The following is a 24,201-nucleotide window of genomic DNA, read 5'->3' on the forward strand; positions in this document are numbered from 1 at the left end:
TATCCTCGCGAGTCATTCTCTTGGCCGGTGACTTTACTCTCTCGTAGGACGACGACACGCACAATGGTGTGTCGTCGGTGCCGTCGTCTATTTGCCTGTTATTCATGAGGGACCATCTTTCTCTTTTGCAGAGGCCGAATGCTGCGTCGGTGAGACTGCCAGCGAGGCATGCTGGGAACCTTGTTACTGCGTCCTCCTGCAGGACGAGCAGACCCTCACGGCTTACAGGAGCGAGGATATGGCGGTGAGTACATTTTTCTCTAAAAGCCTTTCCGATTCCCCTGGATTTATCTATCCTGCGGCTGTTTCGCTCTCTCTCCCCTGCGCACATGCGACACTATCATATAAGGCATGAGACGGATTTACACCGCTGCTGTTACATGTTTGTTCTGCGTAATGCGCCGTTTTGTCGGGTCTCCCTTCAGATATTATAACAGTGGTTCTCACAAAATGTGTCGCCAATTTTTAAATAATATACATTTGTGAAAGAAAAATTGTAAAAATTATAATGTTATCTAATTTCGTACATTTCAAATGTTCACGATATGAAAATGTTAAGCTTTCGCGAATAATTTTCCAGATCAAAGTCGCATTATAAATTTTCTCGAATTAAGGAATCGAATTTTCGCGTTATTTTATATTTGTGCGAATTTCAAAATAAAGTTACTTGCAAAAATTTCATGACAATTCAATTCCAATTTCGACAATTTACTAAATGTCTTGTCGAGGACCGTTCTTCACCCGTCGCGCACGTGCAATAACTTTGCGATATCTTTACAATACCTTTAAATTGGCACATCGGAGAACCTGTTTGATCGCTGAGTAAAATGCCACGGCAAAGGGAGCGCCGACCTCTAATTCGATTAGAAAGTTTATACTCCGTTGACTGACACGAACGAACACGTGAACGCTTTGAAGACTATACGGACTTCTGCCCGCAACCGCGGATCGTTGCGAATAACATTGAAGATTATCCGGAATCGCCTCTTATACGCGTCACACGGGATTCTTCGGCGATTCTCGTGTGCGTCCACAATTGGTAGGAAAAACTGTTCCTACCGGACGTGTCGCAGCGATTCGCGTTGCTTCGCGGCGCGCTCGATGTTCCGTTCGACATTTATTCATAGATAACATCACAATAACGTAACATCGCGCGCGTGTGCTTTTTATCGAGAGAATGAGTTGCGCGAATTCGGTCCCGTAATCCCCACGGACGTGTGTACTGAACATTTTTAGTTTAATTTCATTCGGTTCGACAATTTCATTTGCGCACGATGCGCCCGTTACGCACGCACGCACGCACGCACGGCGTTCTTAAATGCGAGGGGAAAAAAACTCGCTTTGAATACTACGGATTGGTTTTGATGATATTCCATAGTATTACAGATAGAAAATATCCTATATAGAGGCAGGATATCCTATCTCCGTGGATATTGATACAAATAGCAAACATAAAGAATATATCCATTGCTTTTAGCTCTTGGTAAAGCAAATACACGAAGACACGCAAATGGCTTCTGGCTCCTAGCAACGCAAACATATAAAATCACCTGAGCTGTCACGAGAGCGTTAAACTTGCGAGTTACGCGACTCACGAGCGGCTAAGCTTTTCCCTTACCGGTAGCAAAAGATTCGAATAGAATTTCTTGCGTGATACTGATCGTGCAACAAATATTCTATGGAAATTTATGCGACGTAATACGTATTCAATGGTACGTGCGATAGGTATCTTTAATCCCGTTTATTCTTAATTAACGGTTCGCAACCCCGTCCAATCTTCATGCTCCGTTGGTGTTTCGTACTCCGCGAAATCGAGATTCGATGCAATATAGACAAGAGGAATAAAAACATAAATAGAAGAAGCGCGAGACGGCGAATATTTCGTGTTTCGGAATTGCTTCATTCCCTTGTGTCTCTTCGCCATCTCGAGAGCTTTCAGTTTCTTTTTTATTTCTCCTACCTTTAATCCCCCCGGAGTGTGAACTCTGATCATTACTTAGAGAAGCGTCTTATCTTCGATACACACAGCGAGAGCTACTTTCTTCTGATCCGAGACTTTCTCGTGCCAGCACAATTTAAAAAGTTTACCCGACTAGTTATTGTTAAATTTCAAATATACTTTTCAAATATACATTTTTAACTCGTATATGACACAATGATTATGTTTATAAATCCTGTTGATAACATTTGTATTAATGACAATATTAATATGGAACTGGCGTAAAAGACAGAAAAAAGTATCAAATTTGTACGCAAAAATATTTTCAATGTACTACTGCTTAAAATCTTATCTTTCTAATTATTACAAATATTTCTTTCATACTTTCATGCTTTTAAAATTTGTGTGAAAGACAAATACCTCGTTGACAGTACTTACTTTCAGTTGCTTTAAATGCAACAAATTTTCCAATGTATTTCCAGGTATTTTTTTTGATGAAAGCTCAAGATGTCCAATGTCTAGCAAAAACGTTCATACTGTTCCGTCGTTTCGATTTCGCTGAGGCATGCTTTAGCTGACACAAGTGGTAACCATTATGTATTTAGGGCTGTGTCTGAGATTTCCGCGGAATTTACTCCGCAGAGCGCTTCTTTTCCCGTTCACATTTCGCATGAGAGCGTTTCGCGAATTTATACCTTACCTCTATTCAATAATCGTTCTAGGGTACTTTAAATCCCTTCTTTGTAGAAAGGAATTTTTCTCGTTAATAAAAATGGCGACGTTGGCTTTTTACGAATATTATTAGTCGATTCCTTCTTTTTAATCAAAATGTGATTATTTAACTGTCTATATTTCAAAACAAATTCTTATAATCATCTGATAAGTTTTTTAATAAGAAAATTTAATTTATTAATTAAAAAAAATTATTTATTAATTATATAGATATGGGCCATATATATAAAATCTTACATAATCATCTCTTATTTAACATGTTCTTTCCTATTATATTATCCCAAAATGTTTTTTTTTAATTTTAACAAAATTTTATTACTATTTGTATTTTGTTGCGATCGTAATTCATAAGCACATCCAGCAATTAGTAGCTCGAATAAGATCCGAAATTTCATGCCACGAAGAGAAAATAAATTCACAAATTGAATGCACTGAACGATTCTTATGACTTGTAGAGGCAGCTCCTTCATCATTAACGATTTTATCAAGCAAGACTCGGCAACTAGTACAGAAGTTTGACAGTAAAAGTTGAGTTGAGCTGAATATGCGATCGCACGTGGTCGTTCTTGGCATTACACGCGGTACCTGCATGCCACATCGCCCCTATATAACGAGAAACCGGAACTTGAATCCCATTCAGTGAATCGTTCTCTGAGACACTGTCTTCTCGTACAACCAGAAGTCCTTGTAAATCCCCGGAGTTGGCCGTTAACCCTCGAGAAACTCCCGCGATACGCGATGTCGTATGTCGGATTAGTTAATTCGAACGTTGCGTCGTGCCGAGCGAACTTGTCTTCGCAAATGGCTATATTTCTATTATTCTATCGTTTAAGCTATATTATGGTTTTCAATTTTACATCAGCGACATTTGCGATCTCCATCTATCCGACTCTTTTGCGCTTTTATGCTTCATTTATTTTTCATAAGTAGAACGCAGCTTTTATTTTTAAAAATCTTTTCTTTAATACTTCAAGTTTCTTAATTTATTTGTTTCATTTAATATTTATCTTATTCGGTCTTGTTCTTGCGCGATCAAAAAATCTGTCAGACACTAAACACATTCAAAAAAGAAAATCCCTTAATTCTTTATGGGAATAAAAAAGTTATTCCGCAAGTTTTACGGGAAACTACTTTGACTGCTTTGTGTCGCAAAATTCTGGAATCTGACAAAATATTCTTCGCGTTAACTTAAATGTTCAATGTAAAGAGCAGCTTTAAAAAATTTGCATGTGGATTATAAAACAAAGATACACCCCTTACATTATTCATATATTTCGAAAAATGTTTTAGACGAAATCTTTATATTACGACAAATAAGAGGATGATATAAATTCGAATCTAATAACTTGCCTGAATTATCGTTCATACATGCAATCTCACTCATAAAGATTTCGGTAGGTTTCACGTAGCGTACTCTGTTACGGGAACAGTCTTCCCAGCATTTCAGCATATTGCGAAACAGACGCGGGGCCCTGATTAGTACCTTCGTCGTGTACTCAGTTCCTTACTTTGTGAACTTGCTTTCTCATCTCGTGCCGCTTCAGTCTTGTCTCCCTTCCGTACGTCGGCTGTCGCCGTCTTCGTCTTCGTCTTCGCGGGCTTCATGTAGTCACTCGCACATCTCTACTACCGTGCCTTGTTATTACTAAATCAAGACAAGCGCCCTAACCCTCCCCCCTCCCTCTCCCCCTGTTTCTTCGTCCTTTCCTTCCTTCCACGTGTAATCACATTCAAGGGATCCAGGAACACGATTCTGCTTCGTTATTTGCCGCTGAGGCCAGCTCGAAGGAAGCCAGCTCGAAGGAACAGGGTTAACGGCCATTGAGGGATTCTTTTTTTCTCAAATAAATCTTTTTCTCTTCCGGGATAATGAATCTTAAAAATAGAAGCCTTGAGAACGAAACTAGAATTCCATAACTAATATTTTTCTTTGTAAGGCATTAAAATAAAATTTGAAATTTTTACCGTCGAGAAATACGAAGATGAGAAATTTAAAATATTCGTCAAAGTGCAGCACGTATTTGAAGTAAAATTAAATAATAACGGTACATGTAGGAATATGTATACACAAAAATTTAGAATCACTTGTAACAAATTATAATTAATGGATAAGAAAATTCGGATTTTTAACTTTATGTGAGAAGATGGAATGTAATAAAAAGCATCTTTACTGAATCTTGGGTTTCGTAACCGGGATTCTATCAAGATCGACTTGAATTTTATATATATATCGAGTTTTACAACACTTAGAACCTTGTCGCGATTTCTTGCGCTTTTGTTACAACGTTTTACGATGTAACGGTTTATCTTTTACCTGTTTCGGAATTGCGGCGTCTCGCAAAGTGCACAGCGAGTGCTTGCTTTGATCCATTAGCACTTGATAGCCGTAAGTTGGTATACGAAGCGCGCGCTAAGGGCCTCGCAACCTCTTCGTTGTGTAACGTGAAACAAAGGAGATGTAAATAACGCAGATTAGGGTAAACTGATGCGAAAAAGGATATTAGCCACGGTAAGGTGAGCAGGAGAGTATCGCACATGCTTAATTTACCGAGTAATCCAAGTCGAAGAATGTTGCAACTTCGTTTGTTAACATTTTCCCGACATAGTTTAATTTTTAATCGCGATAATTTCATCGGATTGAATTTTACCGTACCTTGCTTTTCTTTTTTTTTAGTTTTATGAAAGCTTTTAAGATTAAGTACATAGGAAGAACTTTTTCACGACGGTTATTTTAATTTTGCGACCCTTTAATGACACCACTTGAATATTCTTCCGGTAATGGAAGGTGCATTTGCATTTTTTTTTTCTCACTGCAGATTTGACGATGACATATTATTATCACTCGTTCATCCCGATTTATGCATTGCGATTAGACTCTTCGATACGCACGGCCAAACCTGATCCATTCCGGTGATAAATTATGCACGGGGTGTCCCAAAAGATAGCGCGCACCCTCTCTGTGCTTTCATCCCTCGATAATGGCTCCCTTGATGCATTCAAGGACATCTTCCTTGCCTCTCATCTACGCCGACCAATCGTATCTCTCTGAACCCTTAAAGCGCCTACTTCCAGTTAAAGACTTTTTAGCTACATCAGTTGCTATTATGGAAATCTTTTGTAATAATGATTAACTATACATACAAATATATACGTATATAAATTAAGAAGAAATATATGTGTACAGAGTTTTCTAAAATTTATTTATCTATCAAAAAACTTCTATAAAATATAAACATATGTACATGTGTATGCTTATATATAAGCATATATATAATATAATATATTTATGTTTTGCAACGTTAGTTTTTAAATATTATTTTTTTAAATTTATTATTACAATAGTCACTTAAAATGACATTATGAAAATAGATTAATTATATATCTATTTAGAAAAGAAAGTTTATTTAATTTCTGTATATCACGTATCTCGTAATTTCCGTGATACTGTCTAAAACACATTTTAATAATAAATTTATGTTATAATTTATTTAATTTAACTCAAATAACAAGACCATATGTATGTATCACAATGAAAATCAAGAAAAGGGACAATGATCTTCATAGTAGAATCTTTTTAATTTTTTAAACTATGCGTCATATTACTTCAATCTTGATACGCAGCTCTTAAATGAAATTGAATCAGGATATCACTATATTAAATTGATGATCAATTTAATAATATTATAGATGCTAACAAGCATCTATAAAATCGTTAATCCCCAAAAATTTATTTATTTAATTTAATGTTCCTAATATAGTATATCTTTGTTCTTTCACTCTTTTGCATATAAAACATATCATGCGAGGATAATACATCATCTTCATGCTTCCGGAATGAGCGTGGCAAGTTCTCGTGATCAACGCGATTAATTAATCAACGGTGCGATCCAAGCGATCTATACTGCAATCATTCTTGTGTGAAGATATACCTCGGTACGTTTTCTCGCTCGCTCGACGAGTTGCGCGAATTCTATGAATTTGGTCTGTGTTCATACTTGTCACGTACGGCATGCGAGAAAGAAAATGTGACCCCGTCTACAGAATTGTCCCTAACGGAGAGGGAAGAGTTAAAGGGGTGCTTTTGTGTATTAAGTCATTGCTCTCCCGCCTTTTCGCTCTTTTACCTCTCACTTTCCTTTCCGTTTATGAGTTCTCGTCTAAACGTGATACGAATGAAGTATATACGTTCGCGATTAAATATATTTCTTTGGCATAAATACATCCCTGTCCCTTCGATCTTATCAAACTTTATTTATTATCGTTCACGATTAATTTATTTCTTATCTTTACATCGTCGTACTTGATTTATCTCAATGTCGCATTTCTCTTTTTGTAAACACATAATTAAATCCGATTAACAAATGATAATGAAATGTTTTTAATTTTTATATGATTATCTTTTGTTGTGTTATTTTATCTATCTATTTCTGTTGGAAAAAAATATAGTAAAATAAAAATCGGAAATTAAGAAGACATTTAATAATTATTTCAATAATTATCACGATCACAGATACATTGTTTAATTCTTCTTTTTTATAATGTTCTTTCTTAAATTGTTGCCTCTTGTACCTTCTCGTTTGCCACGTTATTGAATTTATCTTTCGGAACATTCCAATCAGAAGCACCCCAGAAGGAAACGCTTTATAAACTGGATACGATACGTAAGCATCGACTGACGAGCGATCCTTTGATCTTTGTTTCCTCGAGGCATCTTATTTTGCGTTACACGCACGAACTGATCAACTAGGTATCACCGGTGGATCAGAATCGTTTCATCCGACCGTCTATCTCCTTCGAGAAAGAGATCTCGTTTTCGTGGAGCCGGAAGCGTTTGTTCGTCTCGTCCTTCATCGACCGGCGCGCGCCGTTTGCACTCGCCGCGCCGTTCGACCCTTTTTTTTTCCCCTAGAAGCGGAAGCTTACGGGAGGTATGGGAAGTATTTTCGGTGCGAGGGGTTTTTCTCAGGTTTCCTCGCGTAGACTAGCCGAGACGTGCCGTATACGTATCTCGCGTACCTCGTGAAAGGGATCCTAGGAGGATTCGGGACTAAGGACCTCCTCTCGACTCCCCGCTAGAATAAATCGACTTCGCCCTTTCGTATCGCCTCCGAGCTCCTCTCTTACCTTCGCGACTACCCTTGAGAGTGGGCGGAGTCCGACGAGCCCAGAAATTCGTCGGACCATGGCAGTTGGAGTGAGAAAGAAAGCTGTCGGAGGAAAGGCTTGTAAATCTGGAAAGCTTGTTTAACTCCGGACGGCCTAGTAATTCTCGGGCGGGAATGTCGCCTGTAATTAACGGGAGGGCGAAAACTCATTATAAATTGTAATTGAGGCATTACGCGATAGTGTCTGAAATATATATACTTACGATCCTCATCTGCTGTCATCTTCTGTCGCGCGATGAGAATAACATTGCTCCGTTTCGGCCTGTGAATAGCGCTGGGAGATACCAGTCAAGACAGTTTAGTAGTTTTAAGAAGTAAAATAAGCTCGAACTTTCGCTTGACTCTTCAATTTTAAATTTTGCAGGTTCACTGTAAAATGATTCAAAATATTTAATAACTGTATTTCATGAAGCACACAGACGCGAAGTGAGCAATAATTTAGGCATATTATTGTACGAAGGAATTAATTTGAAGAAAACAAAAGAGAATAAATCCTTTTGTAAAGAGAGACTATTGCTACGTGATAATATTTCAAGATATATCACATTACAATCTGCATTACGTAAAATCTCTTTTGTAATAATTTCCCTCTCTCTCTCTTTCTCTATGAAGCTTTGACATTTTATATGGCAGGAATGAAAGGGGCGTAAGTGGAATTTATGCATAAAAGGAGATAATCTAAAGATTTCGTAGCGCATATGCCGAAAAAGGGAAAGATTCGTTATCGTATTACCTCGGATTAAGGGATTTCCTAAGGAGATTTAGATTAGAATCAAAAGAGAGAACTTCCTTCCGCGAGCGCATACCCACGCACGAAAACCGTTACCTTGTATTAAACTACAAAATTAAACTACATTTCATAAGTAGTTACGTATATCTTGCGTATATATGCCTGTGTACTTAAAAATCAACCGCATCCCGACGAGGACTTGGGTAATCTGCGAAAATTACAGATGCGCAATTTGCATGTCGCACACGGGATAATTTTAGAATATACGGCGCATACGGAAACATAACACGTTGCATGCATTATTCATGGACAGATGAAACTCATCTTGGCTTTTAACTAGCTCATTTTTAACGTAATCTCCGTTTCACAACAATAATTATTAAAAAACATTGCATAATTGATTACTGAGATTGTATTACGATACATTATCTTACATCTCGATTAACATATCGCACAATTTATCGAGTTACATAATTATCTGTCAGATTAGAGCAACGGGATCACTTAAAAATTCGTTTATTCGTTTTATCGCTAATAATTTGTTACACTTACGCGCCATTTGCTTTTGATTAAACGACTCTGTCCAGTATTTGCTATTATATATTATTCATTGCCGACTGCATTATTAAGAACATTAAATTCACCGATTCCGGAAAGAGCAGCCCGAATGGGATATAACCGCCACGCAATAATCTCTTCGGCTTAATGCCAGCGGTGTGTACCAAAGAGAGTACACAGTCGGAAGCTTAACTGTTAGACGTGCGCGAGAGGCCGCGGGGGATCAGAAGGTCACGGTATTTCGTGGTTCGAGGGGGATGCTTGTAGAGAAACGGTAGCAATGGGGTGAATTTATATAAGGCCCTGCCTCGAGCTTCCCGCCGGTGAACGGTGAAATAAAAATAAGCCGGATGGATATTATCGAGCTGATAGGAAGGTCGGAATTCTATTCGCGATGCATTTTTTTTCCTTGTTTAGCGTTATAACGCCGGAAAAATCTTTTGCACGAGCATTTTGTACATTTATTTCGTAAAGGCGCATCGACGCAAAAAGTGTGCGTTGCGCGTATTGTGAACAGTTAAAATGGTTTTTCCGTTATATCAGTCAGAAAGTTCTATCATTGTTTGGAATTTTTTGCATGAAGAATGTCGGATTGGTCGACAAAAATTTATACAAAAGTTTTAATTATTTTCAAATTATTTTACCGGCAACATAATCATATGCTTTCCAATTTTTCTTTGTAAGTCTCTATTAAAACTGATGATGCTTTAAAGACGTAACTTTAAAGCATCCTAGGACAGAATTGAAAAGGCGACGAGGTCAACAGTCTCTTTCAACTTGTTCCATTTTTTTTATTCGAAGTACCTCTTCAGAAATTCAGAGTAGCTCGCAGCACTTTTTAATGAGACTTAGTGGCGCGGATTTTAAATTTTGGTAAATAACCCCCAGCAAATAAAAATGTTTTTAACTGCTACACTGATCGAGCGAAGATGACAAGAATACATCAATTTGCAAAAAAACAGAAAATAATTAACTTTTTGTTCCGTAAAAGAAATTTTTGCAATTTATTTATCTATATAAATTTTATAGATTTAAATTTAGGAAAAATGTTCTCTTCAGTAATTGATGGCGGTGTTCTTTAGGTGCGTTGAAACATTTTCTTTAAGAGAATCAAATGTTGATTTACATAGTTTCGAGGTGATCAGTAAAATAACGAAAACGTTAACAGTGTACGTTTATCACATTTGAAACGTCTAGGTATCGATCTTCGTCAGATTATATAGAATATATTTCTCTCAAAAAAGTGTGTTATTTGTATATAGAGAAACGTGCCTCTGTTATCAGTCGACTACTCGTTCATTGGCGTTATTTGGAAAGTCACACGAGCGAGAAATTTATCAGTAGCTTTCCCGAGCGAACTGGTGAAGTAGCACCTCGTTAGGAATTCACGCAGTCCTATATCCATCTTTCTTCGTCCCTTTTCCCAGTCGTGCTTTATCTGCTCTTCGTAAACGCTCTCCTTTCAGCGAGTTTGTCGTGTAACATACACGAAGCTTCCAGTAAATACATAAGCATTTTGCAGCAAACTTTTCACTTTCGAGCTGAAGGGTCGTTACACCCTCTCCTCTTTTCTTTCTCTTTTGAAAGAAAATGAATTGTGATGATCCAAATGGCAGAGGGGGAGGAAAAAAAGAGCTCGATGATAAAACGTGCGCTAGACAAATATGCCGTCAGAAGCACAGGACGATTTCTCGTTGGCTTAGTTTTACGAGCGCGTCGGGCTATTTTGCAATGCGCTGTAAACATGAAGTTTGGCCACAAGCATCCTGCGATGTTATGCGTTTTCATGAAGTGGCATTGTAGCGTTTGTATCCCCACGAAAACTGCACAACGCGCACAACCGTCGCGACTCTCTGGAGTTTGCTTGGATATGCAAAGTGCTTTGAAACTATCGTGACTCCGTCCAAATTGCAGATGTTACTGAACTAAAAAGGCGACACCTACAATTCCCAAAACGTGTTTTTCAGAGTTAAGAGAGACACACACGTTTCACTTTTGCTTCTTTATTCCAAAAGTATTATATCTATATGTAGATTATACAGGTGCTGTATCGAAACTTTTTAGTTCCGTTTAGTGAGCATTATCTCCTCAGGTAGCTAGAATATCTTAAAAAATGTTTCCTTTCTTATTCCTTTGTCATTTCCGTTACTCGACGAAACTTTTTCAATTAGTCGACGTCAAGAGTGACGGTGTAAGAATAGGTAGTGGACGGACAAGAAAGCTCAGCACGATAAATGGTTGCGTGCATGTCCTATTATTATTCTGGTTGAGGGACATTTCCGGGACGCGAATCGATTTCAGCATTACCGCTAGATCGATAACCGGAGAAAAGGGAGCACGCGTGCCAAGCATAATCAGATTGAGCTGAATCAAGGCTGATCGATATGGATCGAACGCGGAACGGTCCCAGCAGCCTAAGCACGTTCACGAAGGTCAGTTTAAATCGAATTAAATTCCATCGAGGCATCGAATCGTTCTCTTCGATCATGTTTCACAATCTAAACCCAAACATATGGTTCTATGAAAGCAAACACTTATGTAAAATAATAATATAGACTGATATTCTGTTTATTTAATTTTTGTCAATAGTACACAATGTCTTGCATATATTTATATAAAATTTTATACACATTTTATATGATGTATATCTCATTTATCTTATATATATTTATCTATCCATAAAAAGTACTGTGTAGATATTAAATATTTTTTAGGTGGCAATAACACAAAGTAAATCTCTTTTTAAAAATAAGAATAAGGTTTCTGGAAGTTGAGTATTTTTTTCCCTCTAAGATCTGTAAAAGGATGCAGGCAGGGACAATGATGTTGCAAACCATAAATTATGGGAGGATGGTAGACGGTTAATTATAATGATCCTTAAAGCTTTCATTGCTAGGAGCGACGCCGCGCACTGTACTAACGCCGACAGTAGATACTTAAGATGTAATACTTTTCCGCCTTCGGTGATGCGCCGGCGGCGCATTAAATCGCTCCACTGTGTTTTATTGCCTCGAATTAAAGGCTAGCGATTAATGTCGGACCTGCGTTTCCATAGCATAAACGTAGCGCCCAGAGAATATGCGCATTCATAGCGCACGTCAAATGAATTTCGCCAGACGTATGTTCGCTTCGCGCGCGCGAGCACAAAAACGAAACGCTTAATGAAGGCCTCTGAAAGAGAATTTCGCAAGGCGGTCGTAATTCATTTTCGGGGGAACAGCGCGCGTTCTTCATTTTTGACCCTTCTCATTTGTAACGGTTCCGCAATTATCGCGGCGCGAAAACTTCTTGTCGTCGTCGCACTTTTTCACGAAGCGATTCAGCATCCAATGCACTTCTCAATCGTTCCCCTGACAGACTATTCTCTCCTGTCGAGAAAACCGCGCGTATTAATCCTAATTATTCATTATTATTAAACACATTAATTGGTTAATTTTATATGTCATACATTTTTGTATAATATTACTGTACGACCAATATGTATTGAAAAGGTAAAAATTGTAATCGATTTAATAGGCTGTTTATTTAATACTGGCATACTCGAAAGGTGGTGAAATTTTATTTAGCACTTTATGCGTATTATAAAATAATATATTCGTATCTTGTATAAAAGCAAAAATCAATAATTATCAATTATTGATCTTACAATGTACAATTAATTCTGCTTGCACTTAGTAGTTTAACGTAGCTTACACTAAATCATATGTAATTATGAAAATTTGTACTATAATATTCTAACGATTATTTATTTTTAATTATCTCAAATGTAATATTATTTTAATGACTACTGATTAATAAAAGTATTTTTTTTTTTCTTATGACACCTAAGAAAAAGTACAATCCAGAAAGATCCGCTGATGATCTCTCTGGATTTAAACCGGAATAAAAAGTGAATACGATTAGTAATCGATTTGTATCTTTCCTTTGGACGCAGCTATTCGCCGGGACCGCCTGTATGTTCAAGTCGCACAACAAGGTTTGTTCTTTTTTCTTTTTACCGTCTGCTAATGTGCATTGATGTCACTCTCTAATACGTCGATGTGTCGTTTGGTGTGTCACTTCGGTGTGTCTACTTTCTTCATCCTGGTTCTCATTTATGCCTTTAAATCCTCCTACCTTTCTCTTAAAGATCTTGATTAACGTTCACGATGTTTTGCACACAAAAGAACGTGCACACGCTGAATTTGCATCGCAAAGTGTAATGCGAAGATTAATTCCTACCTCCTTGCCTTGATGTCTCCGCTGTTTCGCTAGTTAAAGGACAAAATTAATTGTTTCGTTGCTTGCGAAGTTGCAGTAAGACGATGCGAAAGGGACACGGCGAAAGATAAAAGATAGAACAGGCGACAAAAAGGGTTTGCGTTGGATTGAATTAAATTGGCAAAGATTCGTTTTGCAACATGGGTAACGTTGATGGTTTTGTGCTATTTCTCCAACATTTCACAAAGCATAGCAATTAATATTCCATATTTTGTTGGCGTTTCTTGATTAAAAAATACTATTGCAATGTTTATCGTAATTGTACGTTCTCATGAATAATTTTCAACGTGCATTGAGATTTGTTAAATATTTGAGATTTTTTTAATTTAATCCTTTTTAAATACAAACTTATCGAAATTTTTTCACTAAAAACTTCGATTTCAAACTAATGTTTCTTCACGTGTGTCGCATACTGTTTTCTCTGGGCGTCGCCGTTTCCTAAGAGCCAAGAGAATTCGCATGTCTTAATAATGCAATTGCGATTCGTCCTAGATGGTCGGTCTGTTTTCCGTCTTTCCTTCGCTTCGTCTGTCGCCTTGTATCCAGTTTTGTCATAGAATCAATCGTAATTTCCTTTCTACGCACGTAACCCTTCTCTTTGTTCCCCATCTGTGCACACACTTTGCAATGAAGCCACGAAAGGTAGTTTGACGGCCTATGTTTATCTATCCAGAAATTGCGTTTCTGTCCTTGTCAATAAACGCGACGTGAACAAACGGCACATAAACACGAGCACAATGTTCGCGCACGTAATCACGTATATTAAAACATTTAATATCTATGTCACATTGGTCTGATATTAAATACGACGTCAGAATTATTAGTCGGAATATAGTGATATATGCTCAACAATAAGCTCCGATGTGCTTATATATAGAAGATCTTTGTACGATTAATTTCAAGTAAATTAGATATTAATTTTTTTTCAAGCATCAAAAGATTTATATTTAAAAGAATTTAACAACTTTGCTTTTCTCTTTTTTATAATTTTTTAAATTGAAAAAAATTTACATTGTTCTCTTCTATTACTTTATTATTTTTGCCCATAAAATTTTATTTCACAAATTCTATTTGTAATAAACGTAAATAGTAATTAGGTAAACAATAATTGTTTTTAAATAATAGTATTATTTTTAAATAATTTGATTGCTTGCAAGAATTCTATTAATCGGGACATCGCGGGAGGTCCAATTATAAGGATCTCGAAAACGTAAGAATAAGTGTTCACATGAGATCCAATTAATTACGTCGGAGCGATGTACGACCAATTATGTTACCTGAAATACTCGGGCGGCGAAAGGGCTCACGTGCGAATTGTTCGAAAAGAATGCGATTACTAATTGGCGCTGCCGTGGGTTGTTGGCCAACAACGCTCTTCGAGACTGGCTGTTCACTCTGCTTCCCGTGTAATTGGGCACATTCGTTCGCGCCGGTTTGGTAATTGCAGCTAACATATTAACTACAACTGCTGTTATAAACTGCAAACGCGCGCGCCCAATCGCAAACTCTTCTTTCTTCCTTCTTCTTTAATTGGTCGATCCGAAAATGAAGTTTTATTGAAACTTGTTCACCCGACACATACCCTTTTGTGTGTCGGCAAAATGAGCAACTGGATGACGCTATTAAATGTGAAAGCTTTAATGAATCCTGATGTGATTGAAATAAATGGCTTGCTCGTACTTTCTACTTGTGACTTAATATATTAATGATGTGATGGTTACGATGCACACATTTGTCGATGTTAGTATCTACCGGGATTTATGTAGAATGTGTTTTGATTCATGAGTTAATGAAGTTAAATACCGAATGTTATTTTTATTATGTATTTTATTGAGAAATATAATACTGTGTCTTATATAAATAACATAAGAATTTTATTGCTTTTATGATTATAATCTAATTTTCTTCATTGGAATATTGAAAGTTAAATGCTTGGTTTTATCATATTTTTACTTATTTGTATTTTATTACAGTCCTTTTTACTACACACATAATGATCTGTTATCATTATTTCTAGATTGATTGCTGACTTTCGAATAATTAAATATATAATAAAAATCAATAATTTGTTTGCAGTTATTCGAATACAATTATTCGAAATACAATAGATAGAAAATAGAAGAAAACCTAAAAATAAAACCGAGGAATGCAGAAAAAAGTCTTGTTATAATTATTAGACTTATATTAATTGATTAGTACACGATTATTTATCCAGTTAATTCCTATGTACCATGTAGTCATATCTTTTGTTTTGTAATCAAAATTATCAGAGAATGTATAATCCTTCAAATCGCCATAAAGTCATATAACTCATAAATTCTGCCGAACTTCAACAGTGCGATGTAATTGGCGAGCGCAGATGCGTAGATACTTCTGCAAAATAAATCGAGATTAACAATTTCATGTGTATGATAAACTGGAAAAAAAGGGGGATTACTGACAAAAAAAAAACCGAGGAAAAAGTGCTCTCGGCTCTCGAATTTCACGTGACCCCGCGGTATGCCTCCCGCCCAACGAGCTTTAATTAGTGACGTCAGCCTGTCGTCAGGTCAATTTACGATATTCCAAGATAAACCGCGCCAGACATGCTCCAGTCGCCGCCCAGCTCCGTTCTAAATAACTCCGATCTATATCGTATGTCTCGTGGGTAGCCATGTTTCGGACACGGTGTAAAGTCTGGCGTGAGTCTGCAAACATTGTCCAGGAACGATTTGCGCGTCTTGGCTAGGGTGACCAATAATGCGGATGTCCAATAATGTGTTTTATGTGCGTTTTGTTGATGCAGTTAATCATAGACAATTGTATGTAAAGTGTGCACTAGTTTATCGTTCGATGACATCATGAGCGATGCGTTTAATTGAACGACGCGAATTCGTTAACCCGCGCCACGATGGATGTCATTCGTGGTTACGTGAGTATCTAGCTTTATATACTTGCACTTGGAGAAGTACATAGACAAAGTTTCTCTATATAGAGGCATTGAACTGTTGCTCGATTCTCATTCCTCACCCTCGGGGGAAATTAAGAAACAAAGCAGAAATATGATAAAGGGACTTTGGTAAGAAAGATTAAAAAATTTTTACAAGTTCAACGGGTTAAGATCTGAAAAGAGTTAAAATTTGAAATTTCTTAATTAGAGGAAAATACAAAAATTTAAATATTAAAAGGAACTGAAGAATCGCGAATAAATGAAATTTTATAGAATTAAAACGGAGAATCTTCATCTTTTCTAACATTTTTAGAAACGACGATTTTCTCGCTATTATCGACTTCTAATTTAAATCTTGCTGAGAAATTATAGTAAAATAAAAGTTAGGGTGAAGGAACTACGTTTTGCATGCGGCACAGTGCGCGCTACAGTGAGTGAAAATTTTTTTTGTACATGTACGATATGACAAGGTAGGCTTGTTCGAGACACCATCACTCATTTCGATGAGATGATCGTTCGGAGTACAAGTGCCTCCAATTAAGAAGCCGATGTTTTAATGAACCTCCAAGCATACCGTTATCATTGCTTCTTAAAGAGCTGGCTCACCAACAACTCCAGATGTTTATGTGGTACAGTGCGACTCATTGGTGCTGCGATCTTCTCTGTGAAGTTGTCAGTTTTCAAATTACGATTTAATTGAGACTTTGACTGGAAATTCTGAAAATAAAATCCCAACTTTATGGGAGTAAAATTTCTGTTGCTAATTCTTCGTAGCCACGCGTGCAAATTAGCATTTCGCGAATAGACGAGCAAAGCGAGGGTAAATTCTAAGTAAAACATTAAGTATTAAAGTTGTTCTATTGCTGGCTTTTACTCGATTTCCATTGTGTTATATATTTTACAGCTTTATATATTTATATTAATATATATTTATATTAATTATTGTCTGTAATTTTGTTCTGTTGATGGGATCGTCCATTTGTTCATTCGTGTGCTTGTCCGTCTGTCCGTCTGTCTGCAAGATTTTTCAATTTAACTTTTTCAAACCTTGTTTTCGTCAATACCCAAGAACTTTATCTCCAAAGCAAAGTATAAGTCAAATCAGTTTCTGTAAAGAGGTTAAAAGACAATAAAATATTTTAAGTTTTCCCAATTACAACAATTTTTCTCATATACTTATATTGCAAAGAATTTATTTATAACTCTTGACACAACGTTCGCATTTAGTTAAACGCGTTAAATAAGTCTCCATTTTACTAGATTTTCGTGCACACTTTTGCCAGACTGATTTTCTTTCTCGTTAATCAAACGGAATGACGCTCTCTCAAATCAAGTTTGTCGGCGCGTAATCGGCGTCTCGGCATGGTTGTTGTTCATTGAAGTCTCCTCTTCCTGATGACGACGACGACGACGATTCCAATTTAACGCCGGCGGGCGGTCTTTTACTTTCAGTTGGGCGACGCGATGTTCGTCGAGCTGCCACGCGTCCGCCTGGACGGCGGAGCACGTGCTTTTCGGCAACATTGGGGCTACGAGACGCGACCGTTGGCACCACCACCGCCGCTAATCGAGGAGGATGAGGCAGCCATCGAGCCGGAAACTGTCAGCCTTCGGGAGGCCAACACCGCATCTCCGATAGGTGAGTATCACTGAACGATCTTGAAACGACTGAAGCATAGTCGCGATGGTTTCGTTTCCGCGAACAGCACCGATATACTTTCCACGTCCGGTTGCTGTCCGATTGAGATCGAATTTTATATTAGCGCTACTCGCGTTATCTATCTCGATAATATCTCGACGTTGAATTTCTCTGCTAAACCTATAGCAGAGATGCTAACTCTGTGGCACTTGTGTGATGATAAATGTATAATTCTTCTGAGTTGCTTTATTTACAAAATTTTTATTACGAGACACTTAAACATCTTAAATATATTGCAGAATATTAATTTTCTTAGAGAGTGATTTATCTCTCTAAGAAATGATGTAAGAAATCAATAATTAAATCGGTATATCAATATAGAAAGCAGTAATCAAATCGGTATATCAATATAGAAATCAGTGATCAAATTTTTTATTGTACGAATAACTCAGTTAAATTTAAATTTTATCAAGGAAAGAGAAATTTTTAAAAAGAAATTTAAAACAAAAGTGGATTTTTTAAATGATATAATAGACAAAATAATTCCATCAGACATCCTAACATGTGTTAAATTTAGATGAAACACAATAACTGCTATAATGGCTATCATATGTATAGATATGTATATCGAGGGAAATAATATAACCAAAAATAATTTTATTTTTTTAAATATTTTGTGAATATTATTAAATTTTATTATACTTACTAAATATTTACAAAAGTAAAATTATATTTTTTTAACCAAATATTTAATTGGCTTTATTTCACTCAATACCTGGTAGCTATTACAAAACACTTTAGTGTATAAAAGACTGAGTGATTATTACTGACACATATATGCGTGAATAATTATTTGAAAATCATTGGAGATTATTTGAACTACAATAGATTCGCAAGTTTGCAATTCTTTAATTTCTCACAATAAGTTATATCTCGCCGAGGTCGCGCGTTTTCGTCATATTGCTTTATGTCTACAGAAGCGCGTTAGATGCTGTGTTCAACACCGGTTGACACTTTGTCTTCAGTATAATAGCAAGAGAATCGAGACCGGTTGACATTAATTGCGCTTTGTTTGAATTGCTGCTGGCGTTGCTGCAACTGACAGATACACACCATACGAGGGTACGTCCTTAACGAGTTGATATTGTTCAAAAGAAATCACAAGTACACTTTTTTCCTCTATCTCCTGACACGCTCCCGTTTTTGCAGCAACGCGAAAGGGCGGTTGAGAAAAAAACACGATTACGTAGGAAATGAAATAAAACATTTCGCATTTACAGCGTAATAGTCACGAACTTGAAGCACGACAAAAAACAGGCTACGCTTTTCATATTTTTTGCCTGAAAGGCAAACTTTTACTTTAAAGATAAAAAATCCACAAGTTACTCGGTAATTTACATCTAGAAAGAGGAAAATATATTTTGTAACAAAATTTATACCGTATTTATATATATAATTCTAATTTTGTTCTAATTTATTTTACAATAAGATTACAAAAATTCTTATAATTTTAAAATAATAATTTAAAATTCTTGTAATTATGAGCACAATTTTGAACGATGAAATGACAAAGGACATTAATATGCTCTAATTTCTTAAGAATTAGCATATTTCTTTAATATCTGAATGAAATGGATCTAATCTAACAATGAGATAATTAAGATAAGGCAGTTTCCTGTAATACAATCTATTTTATTGATTTTTATTATTAAAAAAACAATTAATTTTATAAACATATTTAGCATATTTGCATAAACACATTTCTTTCATAAGTTACATTTTAGTAAATTATTACCAATTTTTTTGTCTAATTATTCTCGTAACATTTTCTGCCTTACCGATGCATCTGCCGTTATCATCTATGAGAAAACACGATTCTACGGAAGCTTCTATTTACCAGCTGTCGGTATCTTGTTTCTTCTCGTAGCTCATAGGTGGCAGAAGAAGTAAAGAATTTGTTGATTGTAAAATATCCACAGGGATCACTGAACATTTAAGCTTAGCGACCTATAAATTCGAGTTAATTATAATACAAACAATTACGCACGTTTACATTACACAAGATATATAAGGATTATATAAACCTATTAATACATATGCTTATAAGCGATGATTATAAACAATTAAGAAAAAGTCAAAGCAAGATGCCATCCCCAGCAAATAAGATGACGTCAAATAACATCTTATTGACGATAAAGACGTTATTAAGATTATTCAACAATGACGTCACAAGATTAGTCATATGACGTCATTGTTAAGACGTCATAAGGTTAGTCATATGACGTCATTGTTAAGACGTCATATGATGTTATTTTCTTTGCTGGAATCTAATTTAAAAAAATCAGAACAAGACTTACGTGTATTTGTAATAGATGAAGATAACACAAACTCATTTTTGTGTATCGAAAATTATTTCGTTTTTCTGTTATTGAAATTATTTTAGAAAGCCAAAGAATCTTTTATTTAAAAATTGAAAGTTGGAGAGATTTAAGTATCTCGTATTCCGAGGATACGATACTATTTGCGAGTTATGAAATATTCTGTATTAAGCTGTGCAATTCAGTTTTTTATTTTAAAAATAGAGAAGATGATAATATAGCTTCTCATTTACATTTTGTATAATAACTTTGTTATTCAATACTTTAAATTAGAAACTCAAACATTACTTTTATCAATGTATTGTTTAATCGATTCTAAACTCAAAATTATAAATATTTTTTATTTGAATGTCATTTATAAAAACATGATTGTTTAATAAGAAATAGGAGTGGTAACGTGATTCCATCACAAAAAATGGATTTAAAAAATTGATTTTGTTATAAAATTAAATATTTATTTGTTATTAATTACATATATAAAATATATGCTTTATTATGTATGCATGCATAACATTTCCGCGTATCGATTACAATACTGAAAATTTATAATACGTGAAATGTAGATTAGATTAACAGTAGAATTGTATCGATTTATCGAATATCTACGATTATAGGACAATTTCGAAAATGGAATTATATTAGGCTTATTGAGGCGTTAACACATACTGCATTAATAAACAATGCTGTTTAATTTTGCATAATTCGAAATATGTACAGCCGCGCGAAAACGTTAAATAACAAAAAGTAATACTTAAATCCATATACATTCGTGTGGTAATACTTTCTCAAGTTTAAAAGGAATAAGGAAGTACGCATAATTAAACGTTAAAATTTACTTTGAAAAAGTTTCAGAATAATCAGAATTAAATATGCCTTGAAACAAGTGTTAACTATTATGCATTTTTGTATTGTCATAGCATCACTGCATAACGGCAGGTTACTAAACAAATGATTCCATAAATAACAGAATTCGTCACCTAATAACGGAGATATTACGAGTGGCCATTATACTTACAAGAACCATATATTATCTCCTTTTCTGAGAATGAAAAGTGCCTCTCGAGCTTCGCCTACAAATAGATGTAACTGTGACCTAATTTCGGTAAGAGTTCCGAGAAAATTCTATTCCTTCTTTGTGGCATTTACAATTCTCGCTATAAATTTCACTCCGCTTTTGTGCGTGGGAGTTGGATGATCCAGGGAATGCGGTTACAGATAATGTTTCCGATTAAGCGACTTTGTCGCAGAAGAATTTGTTATTGTAGAAAAAAATTATCGTTTGTACAGTTACATCAACCACGGTCAACTCATTATTACATTGAAAAAGGTTTCCCCCTTTTGTCTTACGCACACCCGCTGCGTCAATTCAGTCATTTATTTCATCTTTTTTAATTGACATGGCCTCGTAGATTATCCTTTTTTTTCTGCACTACGGTCGCGTATGTACCTGCCTGGAAAAATCACGTTCGCACGAACGCGCAATGACGATGCAAGGATAGCAGTGCCGACAATGCGGATTTTAATATACACACGGTGGCCTTCGATACCTTCATCACGTGCGAACATTACCATGCCGTCGATGCAAAAACCTGGAAATTTTCAAAGAAGCGTAAATATCCAATTTGGAAGAAACTCGTGCGCTGATCGACGAACGCGATGTACGCTTTTTTTCTGATAAATGTGTGTTGTTTTGGCAAACTTTTTCGCTCTATTTCGAAGGTACATCGAATAGTGCATTTGAATTAGATTTTATCTGATAAAAAGAATACAACAAAGAGTATTTTCATCTAATAATGTGTATCGGACGTTACTTGAAGTAGGCATCAGTTTACTGATACTCCAATACTAATATTTCGCGACAAACTTTTTTTATGTTAATGCAGCCCACGTATCATTGTTACACCTCTGTGTGTAAAATCAATATTAAAAATTAAATTTATCTGGCTGTATAACGAACCTATTCAGCACGAACGAAAAGTATCAGGAAGCGAAGTGTCAGTTCAGTCGAGAGTTGAGAGCCTCTCGTTGACAGCCTTCTCTCGTCGCGATCGTCATCGCCGTGGTATTGTCTGAAGCACCGGAAATGCTCCCGCCGGAAGAACCATCCTAGTAGTCCCAGCCCGAACCACGCGCAACGAACGGTCCCCTCCTGTCATCAAGACCTGCGTGGGTCTTGGGCGCGTCCGCGCACGCATGAATGCCCGTTCGTTTCCAGCCACGTAAATAGACGCTCGATCCCGGCACTGCCGTTGCCGATCACGTTCGGCACACGATTCACATCGCGTAGGATTAAATAGCGAACAGGCTCGATACGTGTGAATACTAATTGCGAAGGATCAAGATAAAATCTTTTCGTTCAACGAACGATTTATGTTATTAGCATCTTGAATGTATCTGTCGAACACATTCATACGTGCATTAAAAGTAATAATAACGATCATTGAAGCATTGATACATGATTGCGAAAGATCATTCACCTTGTTCGCGAAACAGAATTGATAGAAGAATTAAGAAAGTTTATTTAAAGTTTTTGTGTCTAATGTATAATTAGATTATTAAAAATTTATTACGTGTTTTATGTTTATTTTATGAGTTCTTTGCATTTTTTGTATGAATTATGTAAATTATTATGTTGTACATTTTTATATTTTTATCGGAATTCCTGTTTTTAAAGAATTAATCTAGAATAGAGAAGTAATTGTAAATAATAGAGAGCTAATCGTAAATGTTATCAATTTTAATTAAATTAATTTCAAGATTAATGTTGTATATATACTGCCAACAAAATTTCGAAAATTTGTCTAAAACTTTATCGGAATTATATTGACATTTGGAAAGATTTGTAGGCATTTAGTTTTTGAAAAGACTACCGAATTTTCTCGAAATTTGATTAAATTTCTTGGAAAAACGCGGACAATCTTTTTACTGGAAAAGTATGTGTCAAAATCGAATAGTTTTTGGTAAATTCTAACAAAAAAATTTGAATTTGTTGAATTTTAATCGAAATTTTATTTCAGGCAAATTTCGCGAATTCGTTAAAATTTTGCCAGGGTAATCATGAAATCGGACACGCGACGCCACCTCGTAACTTATCTCGCGTCTCGCGAACTCGACAGTGAAGACTGCGGAAGATAGATGATCGTTTCCACGCGATTCTCGATATCCTCGAGAAAAATCGTGTCTGACGAAGGCGGACCGTTAGCCGCCGGGAAGCCGCCATTAAAATGTCTTGTCGTGAGTTAAGCTCGCGATTTGTATGCACGAAGTGTACCGAACGTGACACATCCGATCGCGATTCCAACCCGACCAAGACAACAGTTTTTTTTCTCTGAATCGCGCAATGATTAAATCGTTCAGGCAAAAGGATATTGTGCGATGACTATAATTTTATTGGGTGTAGTAGTTGGAATACTCTCGAGAAGAAGTGTTCACGCAGGTATAAATTTCATACATTTCTTTGACTTATTTTTTTTACTTATACTTTTTATATAAACATCTATGTTTTTAATGTTGATGAACTTGTGTTAATTATGAATTAATATTAGATACACAGGATGTCTTGCAGATAAAAAATGTAATTCCATTATAAAAAATGGCGATGACATTCGTAATCTCGAAAAAAACAATTTTTTCAGAAATGGATTTTTTTATTATTTGTATTTGTTCCTTCGAACTATAGAACTTTTGTCCGAAACTTTCTTTCGTATTTTCCTTATAATTTCCAAAATTGCAGCATTTTAAATGGGACACCCTGCGTAATGCATTTTTATTCTTGATAAATTCTAAACATCCGCTTTCCGAAATGTCATAAATTATTTGGAAGAATTAGTCATTAAAAAAAAAGAACAAGATATCTTAAAAATTTTAATTA

At 35.9% G+C, this 24,201-nt stretch overlaps 1 protein-coding gene across 8 annotated transcripts in view; it reads left to right on the forward strand.

The window, feature by feature from the left end:
• The window catches only part of LOC105201550 (ras GTPase-activating protein raskol), a 312,586-nt gene that overhangs the window by 140,415 nt on the left and 147,970 nt on the right, over window positions 1–24,201 (forward strand). For 7 of the 8 annotated variants that reach the window (XM_039457163.1, XM_039457574.1, XM_026134478.2 and 4 more), the window contains 3 exons: window positions 132–244; window positions 13,059–13,100; window positions 17,766–17,952. In XM_039457163.1, the coding sequence (XP_039313097.1) occupies window positions 132–244; window positions 13,059–13,100; window positions 17,766–17,952 (342 nt within the window). The remainder of the gene's footprint in view (window positions 1–131; window positions 245–13,058; window positions 13,101–17,765; window positions 17,953–24,201) is intronic. The other variant, XM_039457037.1, reaches the window with a different exon arrangement.

Source organism: Solenopsis invicta, chromosome 1 (genome assembly GCF_016802725.1).
Source record: "Solenopsis invicta isolate M01_SB chromosome 1, UNIL_Sinv_3.0, whole genome shotgun sequence".
Classification (NCBI taxonomy): Eukaryota; Metazoa; Arthropoda; class Insecta; order Hymenoptera; family Formicidae; genus Solenopsis; species Solenopsis invicta.